The sequence below is a fragment of the Coregonus lavaretus genome (assembly GCF_964263955.1).
Source record: "Coregonus lavaretus genome assembly, chromosome: 31".
NCBI lineage: Eukaryota > Metazoa > Chordata > Actinopteri > Salmoniformes > Salmonidae > Coregonus > Coregonus lavaretus.
In genome coordinates this window covers 1,320,961-1,344,991 of record NC_140018.1, presented here as the reverse complement: position 1 = coordinate 1,344,991, position 24,031 = coordinate 1,320,961, and the positions used below count along the sequence as shown (strand labels likewise).

Genomic DNA, 24,031 nt, shown 5'->3' with positions numbered 1-24,031 from the left:
CAACTGTAGATATATTGCTATTGGCAGAACCCCAGTCAGACCATCGTGTGTGTGTGTGTGTGTGTGTGTGTGTGTGTGCGCATGGTGTGGCACCTGCCTTTGACACAGTGGTACTGTGTTGTTGATATAGTCCGTGTGGGGGTGTTGGTGTAATGTTGTTGGCCCAGGTTGGGTGGTGAGAGGGTGAGGCTTGTTCATTGCCCGCTCCTGCCCCAGACATGAACCCCCATAGCAGCTGTCACTGTCTAAGTACACAACCATAGTTATGCCATTTCCCTTCCCTGGTGACCTACTACAGGACTGGACTGGAATGGTATGACTAGGACACAACCACAGATATGCCAAGCCCACTCTCTCTAGTCTAGAATCCACACACTCACAACTATTCCGAACTCCCTGACATACTGGCTGGAGTGGAGTGACTGGTATGGAAGAGTTTGGATGGCTGAGTGAGGTGGAGTAGGTGGAAAATGATGCCCCCCCAAAATCAGGTTGGTATGTTGTGTTGAGATGTTTTCCCCTCTGTATATGCTGTTCCTTCTACAGCCTCATGTTCCCCCCCTCTGTATATGCTGTTCCTTCTACAGCCTCATGTTCCCCCCCTCTGTTTATGCTGTTCCTTCTACAGCCTCATGTTCCCCCCCTCTGTTTATGCTGTTCCTTCTACAGCCTCATGTTCCCCCCCTCTGTTTATGCTATTCCTTCTACAGCCTCATGTTCCCCCCCTCTGTATATGCTATTCCTTCTACAGCCTCATGTTCCCCCCCTCTGTTTATGCTGTTCCGTCTACATTCTCTATAATGGGAAACAGCCCAACCAACCAGGGAGGTAACTCAACTGGGTGTAGGAACAAGGCCGGCCACATGCCCTCAGTGACTGTCGGGGTCTCAACTTACTGTTGAGCGTTAGAATAGTAGAATACACAAGGTGCAAGTTAAACATTTGGTTGTGCATCAGCAATTATTCTCTTGTTATGTCAGTCACCTGACAGTCACTCAATTAGCCATGTCAACTAACAATATTTTGATTGGTAAATTAGTCTAGCCAGCTATGTAAACTTGTAGTTATCATGGCCGAATACCGACAGGGCACGCAGGGCACGTGCCCAGGGGCCCGGACCTCCAGGGGGCCCCCCATTGATTTTGTTAGTCACTCTCACTCAGAACACATTAAACATGGCATAAGGGAGGCAGGTAGCCTAGCGTTGGGCCAGTCACCGAAAGGTCGCTGGTTTGAATCCACGAGCCGACTAGGTGAAAAATCTCTTGATGAGCCCTTGAGCAAGGCACTTAACCCTAATTACTCCTGTAAGTCGCTCTGGATAAGAGCGTCTGCTAACATGTCAATGTAAATAAGTCTTAGCGGCCCCCAAAAGGCTATAGATGGTGCCATAGATCTGTTTTAGAAACAGATCTATGGCACCATCTAGTGTTCTGTATTGGTTATTAGGCGACCCAAGGATGGATTCCTATACTCCTCGCTGTGTAAAATACTGAATCTGCAAAACACTGCCTCCTAAAACATTCAAGCTAACCAGAGTAGACCTACAGAATACATATTTTGCATGAATTAAGTAATTGGTCATGTATCTTGTGTTTCTACACCATACATAACCATTTCTCTGGCAAACACATTAGACACACATTTTTTTCCACTACCCTTTATGTTTTGAATAGTTTATGCATGCACACTTTAAGACAATATAGTGTGTAGTCCTATAGAGAATATAAACGTTTTGAACCCAACTTAAAAAAAAAAAAAAAAAAAAAAAATTCACAAACGTAGTTTATAACATAACTGTTACTTGCACAAAACACAAATAGAAATTGTAATAGATGTCCATACCACAGAAATAAGGAAGTATCCCACCAAGGGGTTGCAGAGACAAGGGAGTGGCAAATTGCCATCATCAAAAGTGAGGCAGCAGACTTTGTGAAAATGTGTCTTTGTGTCATTCTCAAAAACGTTTGACCACGACTGTACTGTATCTGCAAAACAATGCCTCCTAAAACATTCAACCTAACCAGAGTAGACCTACAGAAGACATATGTTGCATTAATTAAGTCACTGGTAGAAATAAGGAAGTATCCAACCGAGGGTGTTGTAGAGACAAGGGGAGTGGCTTGGCTTGAGCACATACCTTCCTGCGTCACATACACTTTTTTATTCGAGGGAATACCTGGTAATACTCAACGGACTAGGCCTAAAGCAGAGCTGCCAGAAATACAATATAACATTTCCGTGCAGATGCTCGTGGAGTAACATGTCCTCAAATTAGGTAAGAGGCAAATTCCTAGAAATCAATATAAGAAGTGTTTTTACAACTGTAGGCTTAACTTCAGGTGTAGGAGAGGCAACGGGACGTTAGACGCGTCAAGGTATTTCAAGCGATTGGAGTTGTTAATTATTGTTGACCGTTTACTCAAAACGAAACTATTCAAGAGTCGTTTGAAGTCAGTAAAATTATACCATGAACATCATATTATTTCTAGCAGTTCACAAATATGTCATGTCATGTGTCTAAATGAAATGTGAAAAACATGAAGACTGAGGACAACATTTGTAATAGATTGATTGACATGTCTTAATGGTATGAGTCCTTTACCAATATAGATATATGAAAGAAATACCTTCGGATTCAAGCATTTGAACTTGAACAACATATGCACAATGTGTGGAATTTCTTCCATTGCATTTGCCACCTGAGTTCAGTTGGAAGAATCTCGATTATCACTCTGCAGGTCTGTGCAGGTGAAATTGTTGGTACGTGATTCCAGCGCCTGGGTGTATGACGCTGCAGTATGCAATCCTATATACTCCAAAACAAGTCTTCTTGCTCCACTGAATCTCTTACAGAATAGGGAAGTATAGAGGGTGTATCTATCTGTGTTTTGGTTTTGACAAGTGAGGTGGATTTCCGTGGTAAAGTTGGTTTGAGATTCGATATTCAACAGACATTTGGACCTTCAAACTTCTATAGCTCGGGAACGATTTGAGCTATATACCTCAGGTGAGGCTCTTTATGAAGGAAAAAAGTTGTACAACATTGCACAGGTCTTATTTTCCCGAGTCCGACCCGAGTTTCATAATCACAAAGCAACGTTGTAGGCAGCCGGCTCAAAGTCAATGCAACTAGTTAGGGACCGTCAACAAAGTGCATGATCACAATATTCAAATAGCTCTTACACCAAGTGACTTAGCAATCTAATTTCAACTGTCCATTGTATCTTTCATAGAGAGGCAAGTTGCACACCCTTTGGTTTTCTCATAAAATGATTCCAACATGTTTTTTTGTAAATATATATATAAAAAAATTATATATATATTTATTTAATGTCAAAATCTAAAAAAAAACGTAATTCAAAATCTCCTTGACCATGTGATCTACACACCTTAAATCAACGTTGTATTGTTCACAGGGTAGGGACACACATCACACAATTTAATGAAAAATTGTTACATTTTCTTTTACCTTAATTTATTTGTTGAATGTTTGACTTTGAATTCCAATAGCTCCTTGATCACACGGGCACCTTAAACCAAATGTTGTATTGTCACAGGGTAGGGACGCACATCACACACCCTTTGGTACCCTTTTATTTATTTATTTAAAAAAAATTGTTTACGTTCATTTATTAGTTCAATTTTTGACAGATTGTCACCTCTTACCTGGACGACTGCAACGCTCATCTCTATAGCCTCTCTGTCAACCCTCTTCAATATGTTCAGAATTATGTTGCTTCAGTGCCCACCCTGAAGGGTAGAACATTTTTGTGTTACCTTACCTTCATGGCTCCATCTGTTTACAGGCATTTTGATGGGCTGACAGGGGGAGGGAAAAGATAGTGTCCTTATCTGATGTTCTGGTATAAAGTAAGGCTGTTGGAGAACTTTGCAGACTGGCTGTAAGCTCCTTCTCATCATTGTGCACTTTGTCTGAATGCTGTTAAACCTTTAAAAGACCGTCGTTGTTCGCTCTCTCCTTGGATCCTTTATTTCACATCACTGGAAACCGAAACTTCCCTACATCCGCGCCAAAACCTGGGAAAACATCACATCCACTCTCCAACAACTCCACTGCTCACGTACACATCTCTCCATGTCCTGGATCTATCCTGCACATCTCTCCATGTCCTGGATCTATCCTGCACATCTCTCCATGTCCTGGATCTATCCTGCACATCTCTCCATGTCCTGGATCTATCCTGCACATCTTCTCCACATCCTGGATCTTTCCTACCTCTCTGACATGCTTGCACATCTAAATCCCCTGTCACTCACTCCGCTCATCTGACTCCAGCTTCCTTATCGCCATTAACACCAGACTCCTGGCCACTGGGGGACCTTGTCTTCAGTGCCTTCAGCTCAGCTGCACTCCAGCTTCCTTATCACCATTAACACCAGACTCCTGGCCACTGGGGGACCTTGTCTTCAGTGCCTTCAGCTCAGCTGCACTCCAGCTTCCTTATCACCATTAACACCAGACTCCTGGCCACTGGGGGACCTTGTCTTCAGTGCCTTCAGCTCAGCTGCACTCCTCTTAAACTCCTGGAACATCCATCACTCCATTTGCATATTTATAACCATCTCTTCAGACAGCACCTATGTTACCCTCCATTCAGCCCCAAGTCTCCCATTTCTTGTTAGATGTTTTGACTAGAACCAAACGTTTAAAAAAAAATCATATTACTCTAGTGCTAGCCTCTGGCTTCCTGTTTAAGGTTAGGGCTGATTTTCAAGGTTTTACTGTTAAGCTACAAAGCATTACATGGACTTGCTCCTACTTATCTCTCGGAGTTGGTCCTGCCGTAGATAATGTATCTACATGTACGCTGCGGTCACAAGACGCAGGCCTCCTTATTTTCATGATCATATATTATTATTATTATATTATTATTATTATTATCATTTCAAAGGAAACAGCTGGAGGCAGGGCTTTCTCCTCTAGAGCTCCCCTTTTTATGGAATGGTCTGCTGATCCATGTGAGAGAAACAGACTTGGTCTCAACCTTTTTTAAGTCTTCACTGAAGAATCATCTCTTCAGTAAGTCCTATGGCTCGGGGGTGCAAAGGTGAATGGCAAGGCACTGGCAAGAGGACCCACCCTTGCTGTCTGTGCTTGGCCGGCTCCCCACTCTCTCCTGGGATTCTCTGACCGTATTAGGGAGGCATATTCACTGGCCCGCTCGTGCTCTCACATGCATTCCCTATCAGGGCACATCATGCCAGGCTTTGTTCACTGTACTCCACTGTTGATCCATTTTTAATTCAGGTCAAGGGCTATGAATACTGTACTTTCTGAATGCACTATCTTCCCCATGAAGTGACTGAAAACATTTCACTTTTTAAGAAGGCGTGTAAGTAGATGAAAGTGGGCGGCAGGTGGCTTAGTGGTTGAGAGCGAAGGGTCGTTGGTTCTAATCCCCGAGCCGACTAGGTGAAAAATCTGTCGATGTGCCCTTGAGCAAGGCACTTAACCCTAATTGCTTCTGTAAGTCGCTCTGGATAAGAGCGTCTGCTAAATGACTAAAATGTAAATGTAAATGTACTCGACTCCCTTGGGTCTTCCTGTCCAGTTTTGCTAGGGCTAGTGTGGTGGGGGAGATCTTCCTGGGCTATACTCAACCTTGTCTCAAGGTAGTAAGTTAGTGGTCTGTGGATTTCCGTTGAGTGGTGTGGGGGGCTGTGCTTTGGCAAAGTGGGTGGTGTTTATCCTGCCTGATTAGCCCTGTCTGGGAGTAATTTTGGACAGGCCTACAGTGTTGCCCAATCCCCCCCCCTGTCTCAGTCCGCAGTATCTATTCTGCAATAGCCTATGTGCCGGGGGGGCTAGGGTCAGTCTGTCCTATCTGGTGTACTGTGTGATCTTAGGCATAGTCCCTCTGATCCTCCGCTATCTCTCTGTTTCTCTCTCTCTCTGTCTCTCTCACTCACACACACACACACACAAACACTGTACACAGTGATTGATTGATGTTATTGTTGTACATTTCTCATTCTAGATGGAACCCTCTGTAAAGGTTTCTACCTAGTACCTAATGTGGTTCCCCTATGGGGACAAGCAGAAGGTTTCTACCTGGCACCTAATGTGGTTCCCCTATGGGGACAAGCAGAAGGTTTCTACCTGGCACCTAATGTGGTTCCCCTATGGGGACAAACAGAAGGTTTCTACCTGGCACCTAATGTGGTTCCCCTATGGGGACAAACAGAAGGTTTCTACCTGGCACCTAATGTGGTTCCCCTATGGGGACAAACAGAAGGTTTCTACCTAGCACCTAATGTGGTTCCCCTATGGGGACAAGCAGAAGGTTTCTACCTAGTACCTAATGTGGTTCCCCTATGGGGACAAGCAGAAGGTTTCTACCTAGCACCAAATGTGGTTCCCCTATGGGGACAAGCAGAAGGTTTCTACCTAGTACCTAATGTTGTTCCCCTATGGGGACAAGCAGAAGGTTTCTACCTAGTACCTAATGTGGTTCCCCTATGGGGACAAACAGAAGTAGTCTATATGTTCTACTTAGCACCTTTTTTCTAAAGAGTGTACAACAATAATCTACTCTCATTTGCAATTGAGTTCCTGGATGTGTTGTGATGTGTTCAGAGTTGCTGGAATTATGTAATATTTAAATCCAATTTCAAGTGGCATATTTATCTTTTAAGTCCTTCCGTAGTTTGAATTTGAAAGGCATTGTGGTTAATTTCTTCTATCAGTCTGACTCCATAGCCTTCAGAAGTTAGTAATGTTGTGATGATAAATGTGTGCCATGATTTCACTGGCAGGAATAGATCCATCTTTTTCTTTCTAGTGATCCAAAGAAATTGTATTTGATGCCAATCAAGTGTTAGTTCACAAAAGGAATGGTGCAAAGGGGGGGTGCTGTGGGATTATTTAAGATAATCTTTGTTTTGAAGAGGTAGGGTTACAGATGTTTTCAGAAGATGGGCAGAGTCACTGCTTTTGATGTTTGCAGAGAATGACAGTGTTGTCCAGGGTCACGCCAAGGTTCCTTGCACTCTGGGAGGGGGACACAGTGGCGTTGTCAACCATGATGGAGAGGTCTTGGAGCTGGCAGGCCTTACCTGGGAGAAAGAGAAGCTCTGTCTTGTGGAGGTTGAGCTTGAGATGGTGGGCCGACATCCAAGCTGAGATATCTGCAAGGCACGCAGATATGCGTGTTGCCACCTGGGTGTCAGAAGGGGGGAAGGAGAAAAGTAGTTGAGTGTCATCCACATAGCAATGATATGAGAGACCATGTGAGGATATGACAGAGCCGAGTGACTTGGTGTATAGAGAGAAGAGGAGAGGGCCTAGAACCAAGGCCTGGGGGACACCAGTAGTGAGAGTACGTGGTACAGACACATCCTCTCCACGTCACTTGGTAGAAGCGGCCTGCCAGGTAGGATGTAATCCAAGAGTGTGTAGAGCATAAGATGCCCAGCCCTGAGAGGGTGGAGAGGAGGATCTGATGGTTCACTGTCGTAGGCAGCGGAGGATGAGAACAGAGAGAGTCAGCTTTGGCAGTGCGGAGAGCCTCCGTGCCACAGAGGAGAGCAGTCTTGGTTGAGTGACCCGCCTTGAAGCCTGACTGGTTAGGGTCAAGAAGATCGTTTTGAGAGAGATAACGAGAAAGTTGGTCAGAGTCCTGTGAGTGTGCAGAGTCCTGTGAGTGGTCAGAGTCCTGTGAGTGGTCAGAGTCCTGTGAGTGGTCAGAGTCCTGTGAGTGGTCAGAGTCCTGTGAGTGTGCAGAGTCCTGTGAGTGGTCAGAGTCCTGTGAGTGTGTGTATAGAGACAGTGCAAAAATCCAAATAAAATCCAAGGGTCAACTCAGACAGTTCCTGTAGCCATTCTGTTAGGTATTTAGCAGTCTTATGGCTTGGGGATAGAAGCTGTTCAGGAGCCTGTTGGTGTCAGACATGATGCACCGGTAACGCTTGCCGTGCTGAAGCAGAGAACAGTCTATGGCTTAAAGGAGAAGGTTTAAAAGGGAGGGAGGAGAAGGTTTAAAAGGGAGGGGGGAGAAGGTGGTTAAAGGGAGGGGGGAGAAGGTGGTTAAAGGGAGAGGGGAGAAGGTGGTTAAAGGGAGGGGGAGAAGGTGGTTAAAGGGAGGGGGAGAAGGTGGTTAAAGGGAGGGGGGAGAAGGTGGTTAAAGGGAGGGGGAGAAGGTGGTTAAAGGGAGGGGGAGAATGTTGTAAAGAGTTTCCTAGTGTTAGAGGCAGAAGCTAAAAAATGTAGAGTGATAGAAAGTGGCTTTAGCAGCAGATAGAGAGGAAGAGAAGGTAGAGAGGAGGGAGGGAAAGGATGATAGGTCCTTCAGAAGTTTACTTTTCCTCCATTTTCGCTCAGCTGCCCGCAGCCCTGTTCTGTTAGAAGGGTTGCAGCCAAGGGTTGGGGAGCGTCTCTGTAAAGCCTACAGGGGGAGGAACAGCAGCCCTGTTCTGTTAGAAGGGTTGCAGCCAAGGGTTGGGGAGCGTCTCTGTAAAGCCTACAGGGGGAGGAACAGCAGCCCTGTTCTGTTAGAAGGGTTGCAGCCAAGGGTTGGGGAGCGTCTCTGTAAAGCCTACAGGGGGAGGAACAGCAGCCCTGTTCTGTTAGAAGGGTTGCAGCCAAGGGTTGGGGAGCGTCTCTGTAAAGCCTACAGGGGGAGGAACAGCAGCCCTGTTCTGTTAGAAGGGTTGCAGCCAAGGGTTGGGGAGCGTCTCTGTAAAGCCTACAGGGGGAGGAACAGGTATAGAAAACACACACATAGTTGACAAAAGCTACAAAAGAGCAAAATGAGATAATCTGTAGAAAACTAGGTAAGCTACTCCAGTGAGAGAGAGCCTTCCTCTCTTTCCCTCCTGGAACAACTCCACAGAACAACTTGGCAGAACCGTCTTTGTTTCAGCGACGGTCTTAGTTTTGCCCTTCCCCTCAATCCTGTTTGATGTGTCAACAATCGGCTGCAAGTTATGAGCAGTCAGCAGTTCACACACTAAGTAGGCCACTGGGAAGACAGACAGCACTTCAAGTAGCTGGCCCTAGCTAGCTACAAGACAGCACTAGACAACAACAGATTAAGACAAAAATGATACTTATCACTCCTGGAGATATCAGGAGTCCTCTAGCTATAGCTAGAGATTGAAGCTATATTTAGAAACATGGAGGTAGACGTGGTAATGGTTGATCCTCAGCATAGTTTCTGGAAACATGGATGTAGACGTGGTAATGGTTGATCCTCAGCATAGTTTCTGGAAACATGGAGGTAGACGTGGTAATGGTTGATCCTTTTATTTTATTTATTTTTATTTCACCTTTATTTAACCAGGTAAGCCAGTTGAGAACAAGTTCTCATTTACAACTGCGACCTGGCCAAGATAAAGCAAAGCAGTGCGATAAAAACAACAGCACAGAGTTACATATGGGGTAAAAAAACATAAAGTCAAAAATACAACAGAAAATATATATACAGTGTGTGCAATTGTAGCAAGTTATGGAGGTAAGGCAATAAATAGGCTATAGTGCAAAATAATTACAATTAGTATTAACACTGGAATGATAGATGTGCAAGAGATGATGTGCAAATAGAGATACTGGGGTGCAAATGAGCAAAATAAATAACAATATGGGGATGAGGTAGTTGGGTGGGCTAATTTCAGATGGGCTGTGTACAGGTGCAGTGATCGGTAAGGTGCTCTGACAACTGATGCTTAAAGTTAGTGAGGGAGATAAGAGTCTCTCCAGCTTCAGAGATTTTTGCAATCCTCAGCATAGTGTCTGGAAACATGGAGGTAGACGTGGTAATGGTTGATCCTCAGCATAGTTTCTGGAAACATGGAGGTAGACGTGGTAATGGTTGACATATACTTTGCTCTGTCAGTTTTCTAATGTTGCCCACAGTAAAACTAGATTACATGTTTTTACTTTCTACATGTTTTTACTTTCTCCATCTGTTTTTAGCCTTTCATTCTTCTACGTAACACTTTGTCAGGGCTGTTTCCCTGTAGGCTGTCCAATCTTTCCAACCCTGTCCACACACACACACACACACACAAACAAACAAACAAACATACTTCCAACCCTGTCGAGGTCTCCCTATCTGTACCTCTGGTGCTCAGGGTTTAGTGTTTGCCTGTTAAATATTAAACCCTCCAGAGGTCAGCTCTCACATTCCTGTTATCGGGACCTGTTCCAGCCCTTTATGGATGTTACCCACTGTATTTGTATCTATTAAGGATCCCCATTAGTTCCTGCCAAGGCAGCAGCTACTCTTCCTGGGGTTTATTATGGATCCCCATTAGTTCCTGCCAAGGCATCAGCTACTCTTCCTGGGGTTTATTATGGATCCCCATTAGTTCCTGCCAAGGCAGCAGCTACTCTTCCTGGGGTTTATTATGGATCCCCATTAGTTCCTGCCAAGGCAGCAGCTACTCTTCCTGGGGTTTATTATGGATCCCCATTAGTTCCTGCCAAGGCAGCAGCTACTCTTCCTGGGGTTTATTATGGATCCCCATTAGTTCCTGCCAAGGCAGCGGCTACTCTTCCTGGGGTTTATTATGGATCCCCATTAGTTCCTGCCAAGGCAGCAGCAGGGACTGTGAACAGACACAAACACAGGCACAGACACACACATGATAACATACGCACTATACACACACGTACATGTATCTTGTGTTATAGATATGTGGTAGTAGAGTAGTGGCCTGAGGGCACATACTTAATGTGTTGTGAAATCTGTCATGAATGTATTGTAATGTTTTTAAAATTGTATAACTGCCTTAATTTTGATGGACCCCAGGAAGAGTAGCTGCTGCCTTGGCAGGAACTAATTGGGATCCATAATAAATACAAATACTCTTCCTGGGGTCCAGCAACATTAAGGAAGTTTATATACAGTAAAAAAATATTACATGACATTACATTTCATAACACTTTTCACAACACATTAAGTGTGTTCCCTCAGACCACTACTCAACTGCCACATATCTACAATACAACATCCATGTGTACCAGTGGCGGTCAGTTCTGTTTTAAGATGAGGGAGGATGATAATTTTTTCCCATGTCATTCATATTTTATTCACCCAGTTCAATGTAACATTGATAGGTCTACCTGATACTCTAATTTTCCCTTTACCCATCACGAGGTTGCTACAACCTAGCCTATGAATGAAAGTTTACAACGTAGCTGCACACAGGTTCGAGAGAGAAATTTGAGGTGACAGACAGGGTGTAATCATTCGTCCAACAGTTGCAAACAAGAGTTTCTATTGGACAACTTCAGGTATGTTTATCCCCGTTTTGTTCCGTTTTAAGAAACGTTTTTCAACAGGAATGAACACACCCCTGATCACGCGTAAACACAGTTCACTTTCATAGCAGCCATGTTGTATTCATTCGCACGTCTATGCTCTCTCCTCCTCTCACCTTTTCCCTTCGTCTGTGTATGTGACCAGGCATAAAAAAACCTTTTCATGCCAAACCTTCATATCATAACCGCTACACACAGCCTACATCGTTGTCCCCATATTAGCTAAAGTAACGTCATAGTCAACATAGCTAATAGAACTAACGTGTTTGTAAACCCACTACAATCATGCAGTAACGTTACAGTGTACAGTCAGTAAGCAGTTATACCGGCGGGCCCCGGTGGCAATAATTTTGTAAAACCAAAAGCTTACCTTGACTTGGAAGAGTTCCAGTGTTGTGTTGGAAAGTCATAGCCAGCTAGCTAACATAGCATCCCTCTGTTTGAGCAGGGTGTTTCAGTAGGCTGAACTAGCTAGCTGCATTTGCTAGCTAAGAAAGTGAAACTAAAAGTGGAAAAAAAAATGACAATCTCTCTCTCTAGTATTATTTGGTGACGTGATTATATGTAGTTTAGTTTTATCTAAAAAGGATAACTTTAACTGTTTTACAATGTTTATTTTTCTGAAAATCACTGAAGAGGATGGTCCTCCCCTTCCTCCTCTGAGGAGCCTCCACTGATGTGAATGTGTGTGTAGAGTGCGTGTGTTAGCATGTGTCTGTGTCTGTGTGTGTCTCTTCACAGTCCCCACTGTTCCATAAAGTGTAATTGAAATGTTTTTTTTTTCCAAATCTGATTCTACTGCTTGTTATCAGTTACTTGATGTAGAATAGAGTTCCATGTAGTCATGGCTCTGTGTAGTACTGTGCGCCTCCTATAGTCTGTTCTGGACTTGGATTGTGAAGAGACCTCTGGTGGCATGTCTTGTGGGGGTATGCATGGGTGTCCGAGCTGTGTGCCAGTAGTTTAAACAGACAGCTCGGTGCATTCAACATGTCAATACCTCTCACAAATACAAGTGGTGATGAAGTCAATCTCTCCTCCACTTTGAGCCAGGAGATATTGACATGTATATTATTAATGTTAGCTCTCCGTGTACAGTTAAGGGCCAGCTGTGCTGCCCTGTTCTGAGCCAATTGAAATTTTCCCAAGTCCCTCTTTGTGGCACCTGACCACACTACTGAACAGTAGTCCAGGTGCGACAAAACTAGGGCCTGTAGGACCTGCCTTGTTGATAGTGTTGTTAAGAAGGCAGAGCAGCGCTTTATTATGGACAGACTTCTCCCCATCTTAGCTACTGTTGCATCAACATGTTTTGACCATGACAGTTTACAATCCAGGGTTACTCCAAGCAGTTTAGTCACCTCAACTTGTTCAATTTCCACAGTATTCATTACAAGATTTAGTTGAGGTTTAGGGTTTAGTGAATGATTTGTCCCAAATAAAATGCTTTTAGTTTTAGAAATATTTAGGACTAACTTTTTCCTTGCCACCCATTCTGAAACTAACTGCAACTTTGTTAAGAGTTGCAGTCATTTCAGTCACTGTGGTAGCTGACGTGTATAGTGTTGAGTCATCTGCATACATAGACACACTGGCTTTACTCAAAGCATTGATGTTATTGTGAAAACCCATAGGCAAATGCAACTACAGTGGCTGCCTGTAATATAGCCCTTTGGTGGGGAAAAACTAATTCTGGTTGGCTGGGCCTGACTCCCCAGTGGGTGGGCCTGACTCCCCAGTGGGTGGGCCTGACTCCCCAGTGGGTGGGCCTGACTCCCCAGTGGGTGGGCCTGACTCCCCAGTGGGCGGGCCTGACTCCCCAGTGGGTGGGCCTATGCCCTCCCAGGCCCACCTATGGCTGTCCCCCTGCCCAGTCATGTGAAACCCATAGATTAGATTAGGACCTAATAAAATGATTTCAATTGACTGATTTCCTTATAAGTCAGTAAAACCGTTGAAATTGTTTCATGTTGAGTTTATATTTTTGTTCAGTGTATATATAAAGCCAGTTTGGTTGTCATACCAAGCTACCTAACTGTAAGTTGCTCTTGATAAGAGTGTCTGCTGAATGACTAAATGTAAGTACTTGTGTTTCAATGAAAGGTCCCATTTTTTCATTAAGAAAATATTTTCGTAACTGTTTCTCATGGAGATGTTTGGATTGGGTTTCTCAAAGTACAGCTACTAATATACTGTAGAATGGCATGCCATTACGCAAGACAGGAGATTGGAAACCTTACCCTTGCTTTCCTCCTGTGCAATCGTTTGTAACTAGAAAACATCTCAAATGGTCAAACTTTATTAGCAACTGACCATACTACTAACCTTTCAGAGTTCACAGCATTTAAAGTATTCGTTATCAAAATGCTATGAACCATGTACTATTACATGAAAATGATTGAACAGGAAGTAATGAGGTGCCTGTTATGTAATATTGTCTGAGCGTCTCGATCGTAGGATCGTAGCGTTCCAACCCCTCCCTCCCACAAACCCATGTGGTGGTGCTAGGTGCTGTGGGGAGTATCTCCCAGACAAACACGCACACAGGCACTTACACACACGCGCACGCACGCACGCACGCACATACACACACACACACACACACACACACACAGAGTGAGAGACACACACAGGGCCCTAGTTGAGGAATTCCGAGCCTCAGGTTAACAAAACAGTAACCTCTCCAACAACAGCTGAAGCCCTGAACACACCGACCGAAACACACCGACTGAAACACACCGACTGAAACACACCGACTGAAACACACCGACTGACGGATTGAAACGCACCGACTGAAACACACCGACTGAAACGCACCGACTGAAACGCACCGACTGAAACGCACCGACTGAAACACACCGACTGAAACACACCGACTGAAACACACCGACTGAAACGCACCGACTGACCGACTGAAACGCACCGACTGAAACGCACACGACTGAAACACACCGACTGAAACATGTGGACTGAAACACAGCTCAGCTCTGCTCTCCGACAGACAGACAGACCTAGCATACATAACCCAGGGCCTCATTATGGAGTGATAACATGTCAGCCAGATTTCTATGGGAAGACTGCTAAGGTGACGTACTGCGTAGCTGCTGCAGACTATTTTGAACTATAATTGGGAGTATTATACTGTGTTAGCCAGTGATGCTGACCAGGTCCTGTCCAGGTATGTACTGTATTGGTAATTGGGAGTGTTATACTGTGTTAGCCAGTGATGCTGACCAGGTCCTGTCCAGGTATGTGCTGTATTGGTAATTGGGAGTGTTATACTGTGTTAGCCAGTGATGCTGACCAGGTCCTGTCCAGGTATGTGCTGTATTGGTAATTGGGAGTGTTATACTGTGTTCGCCAGTGATGCTGACCAGGTCCTGTCCAGGTATGTACTGTATTGGTAATTGGGAGTATTATACTGTGTTAGCCAGTGATGCTGACCAGGTCCTGTCCAGGTATGTGCTGTATTGGTAATTGGGAGTATTATACTGTGTTAGCCAGTGATGCTGACCAGGTCCTGTCCAGGTATGTACTGTATTGGGAGTGTTATACTGTGTTAGCCAGTGATGCTGACCAGGTCCTGTCCAGGTATGTACTGTATTGGGAGTATTATACTGTGTTAGCCAGTGATGCTGACCAGGTCCTGTACAGGTATGTACTGTATTGGGAGTATTATACTGTGTTAGCCAGTGATGCTGACCAGGTCCTGTCCAGGTATGTACTGTATTGGTAATTGGGAGTGTTATACTGTGTTAGCCAGTGATGCTGACCAGGTCCTGTCCAGGTATGTACTGTATTGGTAATTGGGAGTATTATACTGTGTTAGCCAGTGATGCTGACCAGGTCCTGTCCAGGTATGTGCTGTATTGGTAATTGGGAGTATTATACTGTGTTAGCCAGTGATGCTGACCAGGTCCTGTCCAGGTATGTACTGTATTGGGAGTGTTATACTGTGTTAGCCAGTGATGCTGACCAGGTCCTGTCCAGGTATGTACTGTATTGGGAGTATTATACTGTGTTAGCCAGTGATGCTGACCAGGTCCTGTACAGGTATGTACTGTATTGGGAGTATTATACTGTGTTAGCCAGTGATGCTGACCAGGTCCTGTCCAGGTATGTACTGTATTGGTAATTGGGAGTGTTATACTGTGTTAGCCAGTGATGCTGACCAGGTCCTGTCCAGGTATGAACTGTATTGGGAGTGTTATACTGTGTTAGCCAGTGATGCTGACCAGGTCCTGTCCAGGTATGTACTGTATTGGGAGTGTTCTACTGTGTTAGCCAGTGATGCTGACCAGGTCCTGTCCAGGTATGTACTGTATTGGTTACTGTAACTGTTTGGACTGTTCGTACTGGTTCTTATGCAACCTCTGCCTTCATTTGAGAGAAGTATGGAACTACTTTTGTTTGGGTATCGTTTCCTTTCCTTTATACTTTCGCACCAGTTTAACCAAGGCACAGACTCTTAGCGTAGAATATACTCTTGAGTGTACAAAACATTAAGAACACCTGCTCTTTCCATGACATGGACTGACCAGGTGAAAGCTACGATCCCTTATTGATGTGACTTGTTAAATCCACTTCAATCAGTGTAGATGAACGGGAGGAGACGGGTTAAATAAGGATTTTGTAAGCTTTGAGACAATTTGAAGGGGGCGGGGGGGTGGGCGGGGGGCGCGCATCTCAATATTAGGAAGGTGTTCTTAATGTTTGGCATACTAAGTGTAGAGATACTGTTAGTCGCAGGAGCATGTCCAGGAGCATAGCTGTGTACCCTCGGTTAGTCTTAAAACCACAATGACTGCTTGCAATCAATCATCAGTTGTTTGTTGAACACAGCCCGTTGGTTGTTGATTGGTTAGTACAGAATCTGCTGTAATCTTCGGGACATATTTTCTGTTGAGGTGTGATTCTCAAGGACAGAATTGGCTCAATGCAGACCACAGCTTGCCTCACCAGACCTGGGTTCAAATACTATTCAAAATAATTTCAAATACTTTCTCTGGGCTTGATTAAGCTTGCCTTGCACAATCCAACCAATAGAATAATCGCAAAAGTGCAAACCCCCGACCATGTGGTATTTCCAGGCAGACCAGAGCAAACGCTAACATGATTTGAAAGATTTCTAATGTTATTTGAACCCAGGTTTGTGCCTCACTACAGAACACACTGCAGAAAAAAATGGACCGTGGGAAAGCGTGCTTGTTGCGTAACAGCTTTGTCCCCTTTTCTCCTTACTGCCAGTGTAATGTTAGTTATATCCTTACTGCCAGTGTAATGTTAGTTATGTCCTTACTGCCAGTGTAATGTTAGTTATGTCCTTACTGCCAGTGTAATGTTAGTTATGTCCTTACTGCCAGTGTAATGTTAGTTATGTCCTTACTGCCAGTGTAATGTTAGTTATGTCCTTACTGCCAGTGTAATGTTAGTTATGTCCTTACTGCCAGCGTAATGTTAGTTATGTCCTTACTGCCAGTGTAATGTTAGTTATATCCTTACTGCCAGTGTAATGTTAGTTATATCCTTACTGCCAGTGTAATGTTAGTTATGGCCTTACTGCCAGGTTAATGTTAGTTATGGCCTTACTGCCAGTGTAATGTTAGTTATGGCCTTACTGCCAGTGTAATGTTAGTTATGTCCTTACTGCCAGTGTAATGTTAGTTATGTCCTTACTGCCAGTGTAATGTTAGTTATGGCCTTACTGCCAGTGTAATGTTAGTTATGTCCTTACTGCTAGTGTAATGTTAGTTATGGCCTTACTGCCAGTGCAATGTTAGTTATATCCTTACTGCCAGTGCAATGTTAGTTATATCCTTACTGCCAGTGTAATGTTAGTTATGTCCTTACTGCCAGTGTAATGTTAGTTATATCCTTACTGCCAGTGTAATGTTAGTTATGGCCTTACTGCCAGGTTAATGTTAGTTATGGCCTTACTGCCAGTGTAATGTTAGTTATGGCCTTACTGCCAGTGTAATGTTAGTTATGTCCTTACTGCCAGTGTAATGTTAGTTATGTCCTTACTGCCAGTGTAATGTTAGTTATGGCCTTACTGCCAGTGTAATGTTAGTTATGTCCTTACTGCTAGTGTAATGTTAGTTATGGCCTTACTGCCAGTGTAATGTTAGTTATATCCTTACTGCCAGTGTAATGTTAGTTATGGCCTTACTGCCAGGTTAATGTTAGTTATGGCCTTACTGCCAGTGTAATGTTAGTTATGGCCTTACTGCCAGTGTAATGTTAGTTATGTCCTTACTGCCAGTGTAATGTTAGTTATGTCCTTACTGCCAGTGTAATGTTAGTTATGGCCTTACTGCCAGTGTAATGTTAGTTATGTCCTTACTGCTAGTGTAATGTTAGTTATGGCCTTACTGCCAGTGCAATGTTAGTTATATCCTTACTGCCAGTGCAATGTTAGTTATATCCTTACTGCCAGTGTAATGTTAGTTATGTCCTTACTGCCAGTGTAATGTTAGTTATGTCCTTACTGCCAGTGTAATGTTAGTTATGGCCTTACTGCCAGTGCAATGTTAGTTATGTCCTTACTGCTAGTGTAATGTTAGTTATGGCCTTACTGCCAGTGTAATGTTAGTTATATCCTCACTGCCAGTGTAATGTTAGTTATGTCCTTACTGCCAGTGTAATGTTAGTTATGTCCTTACTGCTAGTGTAATGTTAGTTATTTCCTTACTGCCAGTGTAATGTTAGTTATGGCCTTACTGCCAGTGTAATGTTAGTTATGGCCTTACTGCCAGTGTAATGTTAGTTATATCCTTACTGCCAGTGTAATGTTAGTTATGCCCTTACTGCCAGTGTAATGTTAGTTATGCCCTTACTGCCAGTGTAATGTTAGTTATGGCCTTACTGCCAGTGTAATGTTAGTTATATCCTTACTGCTAGTGTAATGTTAGTTATATCCTTACTGCCAGTGTAATGTTAGTTATGGCCTTACTGCCAGTGTAATGTTAGTTATGGCCTTACTGCCAGTGTAAGGTTAGTTATGGCCTTACTGCCAGTGTAATGTTAGTTATGGCCTTACTGCCAGTGTAATGTTAGTTATGGCCTTACTGCCAGTGTAATGTTAGTTATGCCCTTACTGCCAGTGTAATGTTAGTTATGTCCTTACTGCCAGTGTAATGTTAGTTATGTCCTTACTGCCAGTGTAATGTTAGTTATGCCCTTACTGCCAGTGTAATGTTAGTTATGTCCTTACTGCCAGTGTAATGTTAGTTATGTCCTTACTGCTAGTGTAATGTTAGTTATGGCCTTACTGCCAGTGTAATGTTAGTTATATCCTTACTGCCAGTGTAATGTTAGTTATGTACTTACTGCCAGTGTAATGTTAGTTATATCCTTACTGCTAGTGTAATGTTAGTTATATCCTTACTGCCAGTGTAATGTTAGTTATGTCCTTACTGCCAGTGTAATGTTAGTTATTCCCTTACTGCCAGTGTAATGTTAGTTATGGCCTTACTGCCAGTGTAATGTTAGTTATATCCTTACTGCTAGTGTAATGTTAGTTATATCCTTACTGCCAGTGTAATGTTAGTTATGTCCTTACTGCCAGTGTAATGTTAGTTATGGCCTTACTGCCAGTGCAATGTTAGTTATATCCTTACTGCTAGTGTAATGTTAGTTATATCCTTACTGCCAGTGTAATGTTAGTTATGTCCTTACTGCCAGTGTAATGTTAGTTATATCCTTACTGCCAGTGTAATGTTAGTTATGTCCTTACTGCCAGTGCAATGTTAGTTATATCCTTACTGCTAGTGTAATGTTAGTTATATCCTTACTGCCAGTGTAATGTTAGTTATGTCCTTACTGCCAGTGTAATGTTAGTTATGGCCTTACTGCTAGTGTAATGTTAGTTATGCCCTTACTGCTAGTGTAATGTTAGTTATGCCCTTACTGCCAGTGTAATGTTAGTTATGTACTTACTGCCAGTGTAATGTTAGTTATATCCTTACTGCCAGTGTAATGTTAGTTATGTCCTTACTGCCAGTGTAATGTTAGTTATGGCCTTACTGCCAGTGCAATGTTAGTTATATCCTTACTGCCAGTGTAATGTTAGTTATATCCTTACTGCCAGTGTAATGTTAGTTATGTACTTACTGCTAGTGTAATGTTAGTTAAAGTTCTCATGGCTTCATTGGGGTGTTTTTCCCTGACAGAGTTGTTATTGTTTCATATGGGTTTTTGTTTGCGTTGCATTTAGAAAGGGACTGGCCCGTTTCACAAACCCAAAGATGTTGGTTCATTTTGATACTCAAAGTGGTGTTTAACAGATGTGATCGTACGTCGTAACTCTTGTGAAAGTGGTGTGTGTGTTTAACAGATATGACCGTACGTCGTAGCTCTCTTGTAAAAGTGGTGTGTGTATTTAACAGATGTGATCGTACTTCGTAACTCTCTTGCGTTGTGTTTTTAAAGAAAGGCCTGTCCAGCCAGCGAGCCCAGTTGATTGGTGTTTATTCTGACAATAGACACAAGGAAGCACATTAGATGTTAGATTAGATGTGCAACAGTATGTTGATGGCTGTAAATTTGTGATTCGTCTGTAGCATGGAAATAATTGTATATTAGCAGGGACCAATGAGACCATTATATCTTGAGAATGCCAGCTAACTCACTCTTAGAGCAGTAACAAACAAAAGCACATCCCAGGATGCCCCCAATATTTACCAGGTACCGTACACATATATACACAAACCAGGACATGGACATAGTGAACTCCTACACATTATAAATATGACAATAGAGTACAGTATTTCAGAACGTGACCTACCACTTGCATGTCAGTATCAGACTGGGAAGAATTGACATTTGTGATCATCTCCCTACCTGCGAGCATGACCAAGTTGAATACGTATTTCTGCAATGGCAAGTGGAAACATAACCAACCGTGTGACGTGTAGGCCTGTGCACTGCCATGCGAGCTTACCTTCTGACTCACACAGGCCTTCACATGAACACAGAGAGACAGGAAAGGCTATCAGTAGATCAAGATCTGTGACTCGACTGGGAAGTGAGTCAGAACCCTATCTGATTACTATACACCACGCAGCATAGTATTGTTACTAATATAACGTGTGTCGTGGAAATTCTTACACAGGGACACTCAAAGTCAGTCTTAAATGAATCATTGTGAACGTCTGTCAGGAGCTCTAATGGGGCAGTCCCGTTCAGTTCTCTTATATACTGCAGACAAGTCATATTTTCATGATTTAGCTTATTCATCATTAATTAATTGATCATTAACGTTTGCTTCGTTCATGTGGCCGACCAATACTGGGTCATGTATGTGACAGACCAATACCTCACGAGGCTTCTTCTCTAAGCTGAGACCTTGAAAACTGCGATATCAAAACAAGGGTCTGGGCGTACTGCCAAATTGCAGATGCTGATAGTGAGGGTTAGTTCAATCAGTCACTTGCATGAACACAGAAATTGGTAAATAGAAAAGCACAAACATAGAACACAGAAATTGGTAAATAGAAAAGCACAAACATAGAACACAGAAATTGGTAAATAGAAAAGCACAAACATAGAACATAGAAATTGGTAAATAGAAAAGCACAAACATAACACAGAAATTGGTAAATAGAAAAGCACAAACATAGAACATAGAAATTGGTAAATAGAAAAGCACAAACATAGAACATAGAAATTGGTAAATAGAAAAGCACAAACATAGAACATAGAAATTGGTAAATAGAAAAGCACAAACATAGAACATAGAAATTGGTAAATAGAAAAGCACAAACATAGAACATAGAAATTGGTAAATAGAAAAGCACAAACATAGAACATAGAAATTGGTAAATAGAAAAGCACAAACATAGAACATAGAAATTGGTAAATAGAAAAGCACAAACAGAACACAGAAATTGGTAAATAGAAAAGCACAAACATAGAACACAGAAATTGGTAAATAGAAAAGCACAAACATAGAACATAGAAATTGGTAAATAGAAAAGCACAAACAGAACACAGAAATTGGTAAATAGAAAAGCACAAACATAGAACACAGAAATTGGTAAATAGAAAAGCACAAACATAGAAATTGGTAAATAGAAAAGCACCAACATAATGTTCCATCACAGGTGTTACTATTGTATAAGTTATACTCGTATGTAAAGCACATTAACGTTGAAAGTATGAGAGCTGTGACGTCTACCTGGAATGTTTCCATTACTCAAAACATTTTGTGATTTGTCTCCATCACATGGAAAATTAGATACGCTCAGTGGCCAGTTTATGAGGTACACCGGGTTGGTGTACCGGGTAGGACCCCCTTTGCCTTCAGAACAGCCTGAATGATTCAGGGCATGGAAACGATGCTCAATTGGTATCAAGGAACCTAACGTGTGCCAGGAAAACATTCCCCACACCATTACACCACCGCCACCAGCCTGTACAGTTGACACCAGGCAGGATGGGGCCATGGACTCATGCTGCTTATGCCAGATCCTGACTCTGCCATCAGCATGACGCAACAGGAACCAGGATTCGTCGAATCAGGCAATATTTTAACACTCCTCATTTGTCCAGTGTTGGTGATGGCGTGCCCAGTGGAGCCGCTTCTTCTTGTTTTTAGCTGATAGGAGTGGAACCCGGTGTGGTCGTCTGCTGCAATAGCCCATCCGTGACAGGGATCAACGAGTTGTGCGTTCCGAGATGCCGTTCTGCGCCGTTATTTGTCTGTTTGTGGCCCACCTGTTAGCTTGCACGATTCTTGCCATTCTCCTTCAACCTCTCACCAACGAGCTGTTTTTGCCCACAGGACTGCTGCTGACTGGATGTTTTTTGTTTGTCGCACCATTCTCTGTAAACTCTAGACACTGTCGTGCGTGAAAAGCCCAGGAGGCCGGCTGTTTCTGAGATACTGGAACCGACGCACAAGGCACCAATGATCATACCACGCTCAAAGTCACTTAGGTCACTCGTTTTGCCCATTCTAACGTTCAATAGAACAGTAACTGAATGCCTCGATGCCTGTCTGCTTGATATAGCAAGCCACGGCCGAACCATTTTCTCTCTCTCTCTCTCTCTCTCTCTCTCTCTCTCTCTCTCTCTCTCTCTCTCTCTCTCTCTCTCTCTCTCTCTCTCCTCCCCCCCCTCTCTCTCTCTCTCCTCCCCCCCCCCCCCTCTCTCTCTCTCCTCCCCCCCCCCCTCCTCCTCTCTCCCCCCTCTCTCCTCCTCTCTCTCTCTCTCTCTCTCTCTCTCTCTCCCTCTCCCCAGGTATGATATCAGTGTGACATTGCCCTCCTCTTCCCCCCCCCTCTCTCTCTCCTCCTCCTCTCTCTCTCTCCTCCTCTCTCCCCCCTCTCTCTCCCCCCTCTCTCTCCTCCTCTCCCCCCTCTCTCTCCTCCCCCCCCTCTCTCTCCCCCCCTCTCTCTCCCCCCCTCTCTCTCTCCCTCTCTCTCCTCCTCTCTCCCCCTCTCTCTCCTCCTCTCTCCCCCTCTCTCTCCTCCTCTCTCTCCCTCTCTCTCCTCCTCTCTCTCCCTCTCTCTCCTCCCCTCTCTCTCTCTCCCCCCCTCTCCCCCCCCCCCCCCTCTCTCTCTCTCCCTCTTCCCAGGTATGATATCAGTGTGACATTGCCCTCCTCTCCCCCTCGCTCTCCCTCCCCCCCCCCCCTCTCCCTCTCTCTCTCTCCCTCTCCCCAGGTATGATATCAGTGTGACATTGCCCTCCTCTCCCCCTCGCTCTCCCTCTCCCCCCCCCCCCCTCTCCCTCTCTCTCTCTCCCTCTCCCCAGGTATGATATCAGTGTGACATTGCCCTCCTCTCCCCCCCTCTCTCTCTCTCTCTCTCTCTCTCTCTCTCTCTCTCCCTCTCCCCAGGTATGAATACAGTTTAACGTTGTCCTCCTCTCTGCCCTGAGAATGTATGAGGTGATGCAAGGAGACACTACCACCCTGTCCTGGAGGCTACCCAGCCCCGGCCACAACAATGGCCCACAACAAAGCCCCTTCAGCGAGGAGGGAGGGCCCACCAAGATCCTCAAAGTCTGTTTCTCCACCAACAACACCCTGGGGAAGAACTTCAAGCTGGTCAAGTGTGACAGCTCCTGGCAGATCAGGGTGAGGGATTGTCTAGATACTGTGACTGCGTACTTAGTTATTTAGTTGTAACATTGTAAGAATACACTACTTTAAACCAACTATATAGCTTTGCAGACTAGCCCCCCAAATTCTAGCTGTGACTGACTCCATACTGGTCTCCTCCAGGCTATAGTGCAGTCTATCCTGACCAGTGGTAGGCTGGGCCCTAACATCCTGTATAAAGGCTGCTATGGCCTGCTGCTGAAGCACCTCAAGTCAGACGAGCTTCACTGGCTCCATCCAGACCTGACCGTGGGGGAGGTGGAGCAACGCTATGAGAGTCACCACGTGGAGGCAGAGTGGAGGTGAGAGGAGGGGTGGAGGAGGTGGGGGTGAGAGGAGGGTGGAGGAGGTGGGGGTGAGAGGAGGGTGGAGGAGGTGGGGGTGAGAGGAGGGTGGAGGTGGGGGTGAGGAGGAGGAGGTGGGTGTCAGTGGAGGAGTAGAGGAGGTGGGGGTTAGAGGAGGGTGGAGGAGTGGTGGGGGTGAGAGGAAGGTGCAGGAGTGGTGGGGGTGAGATGAGTGGTGGAGGTAGGGGTTAGAGGAGGGGTGGAGGAGGTGGGGGTGAGGAGGGTGGAGGAGGTAGGGGTGAGAGGAGGGTGGAGGAAGTGGGGGTGAGGAGGGTGAAGGAGGTAGGGGTGAGA

At 44.3% G+C, this 24,031-nt stretch overlaps 1 protein-coding gene across 1 annotated transcript in view; it reads left to right on the top strand.

The window, feature by feature from the left end:
- Positions 1 to 2,151: 2,151 nt before the first annotated feature.
- Positions 2,152 to 24,031, top strand: part of LOC311106908 (protein-tyrosine kinase 2-beta-like) — a 62,233-nt gene continuing 40,353 nt past the window's right edge. Inside the window, exons 1-3 of the mRNA XM_084149295.1 lie at positions 2,152 to 2,278; positions 23,130 to 23,369; positions 23,517 to 23,695. Of these exons, the coding sequence (XP_084005421.1) occupies positions 23,172 to 23,369; positions 23,517 to 23,695 (377 nt within the window). The 5' untranslated portion in view covers positions 2,152 to 2,278; positions 23,130 to 23,171. The remainder of the gene's footprint in view (positions 2,279 to 23,129; positions 23,370 to 23,516; positions 23,696 to 24,031) is intronic.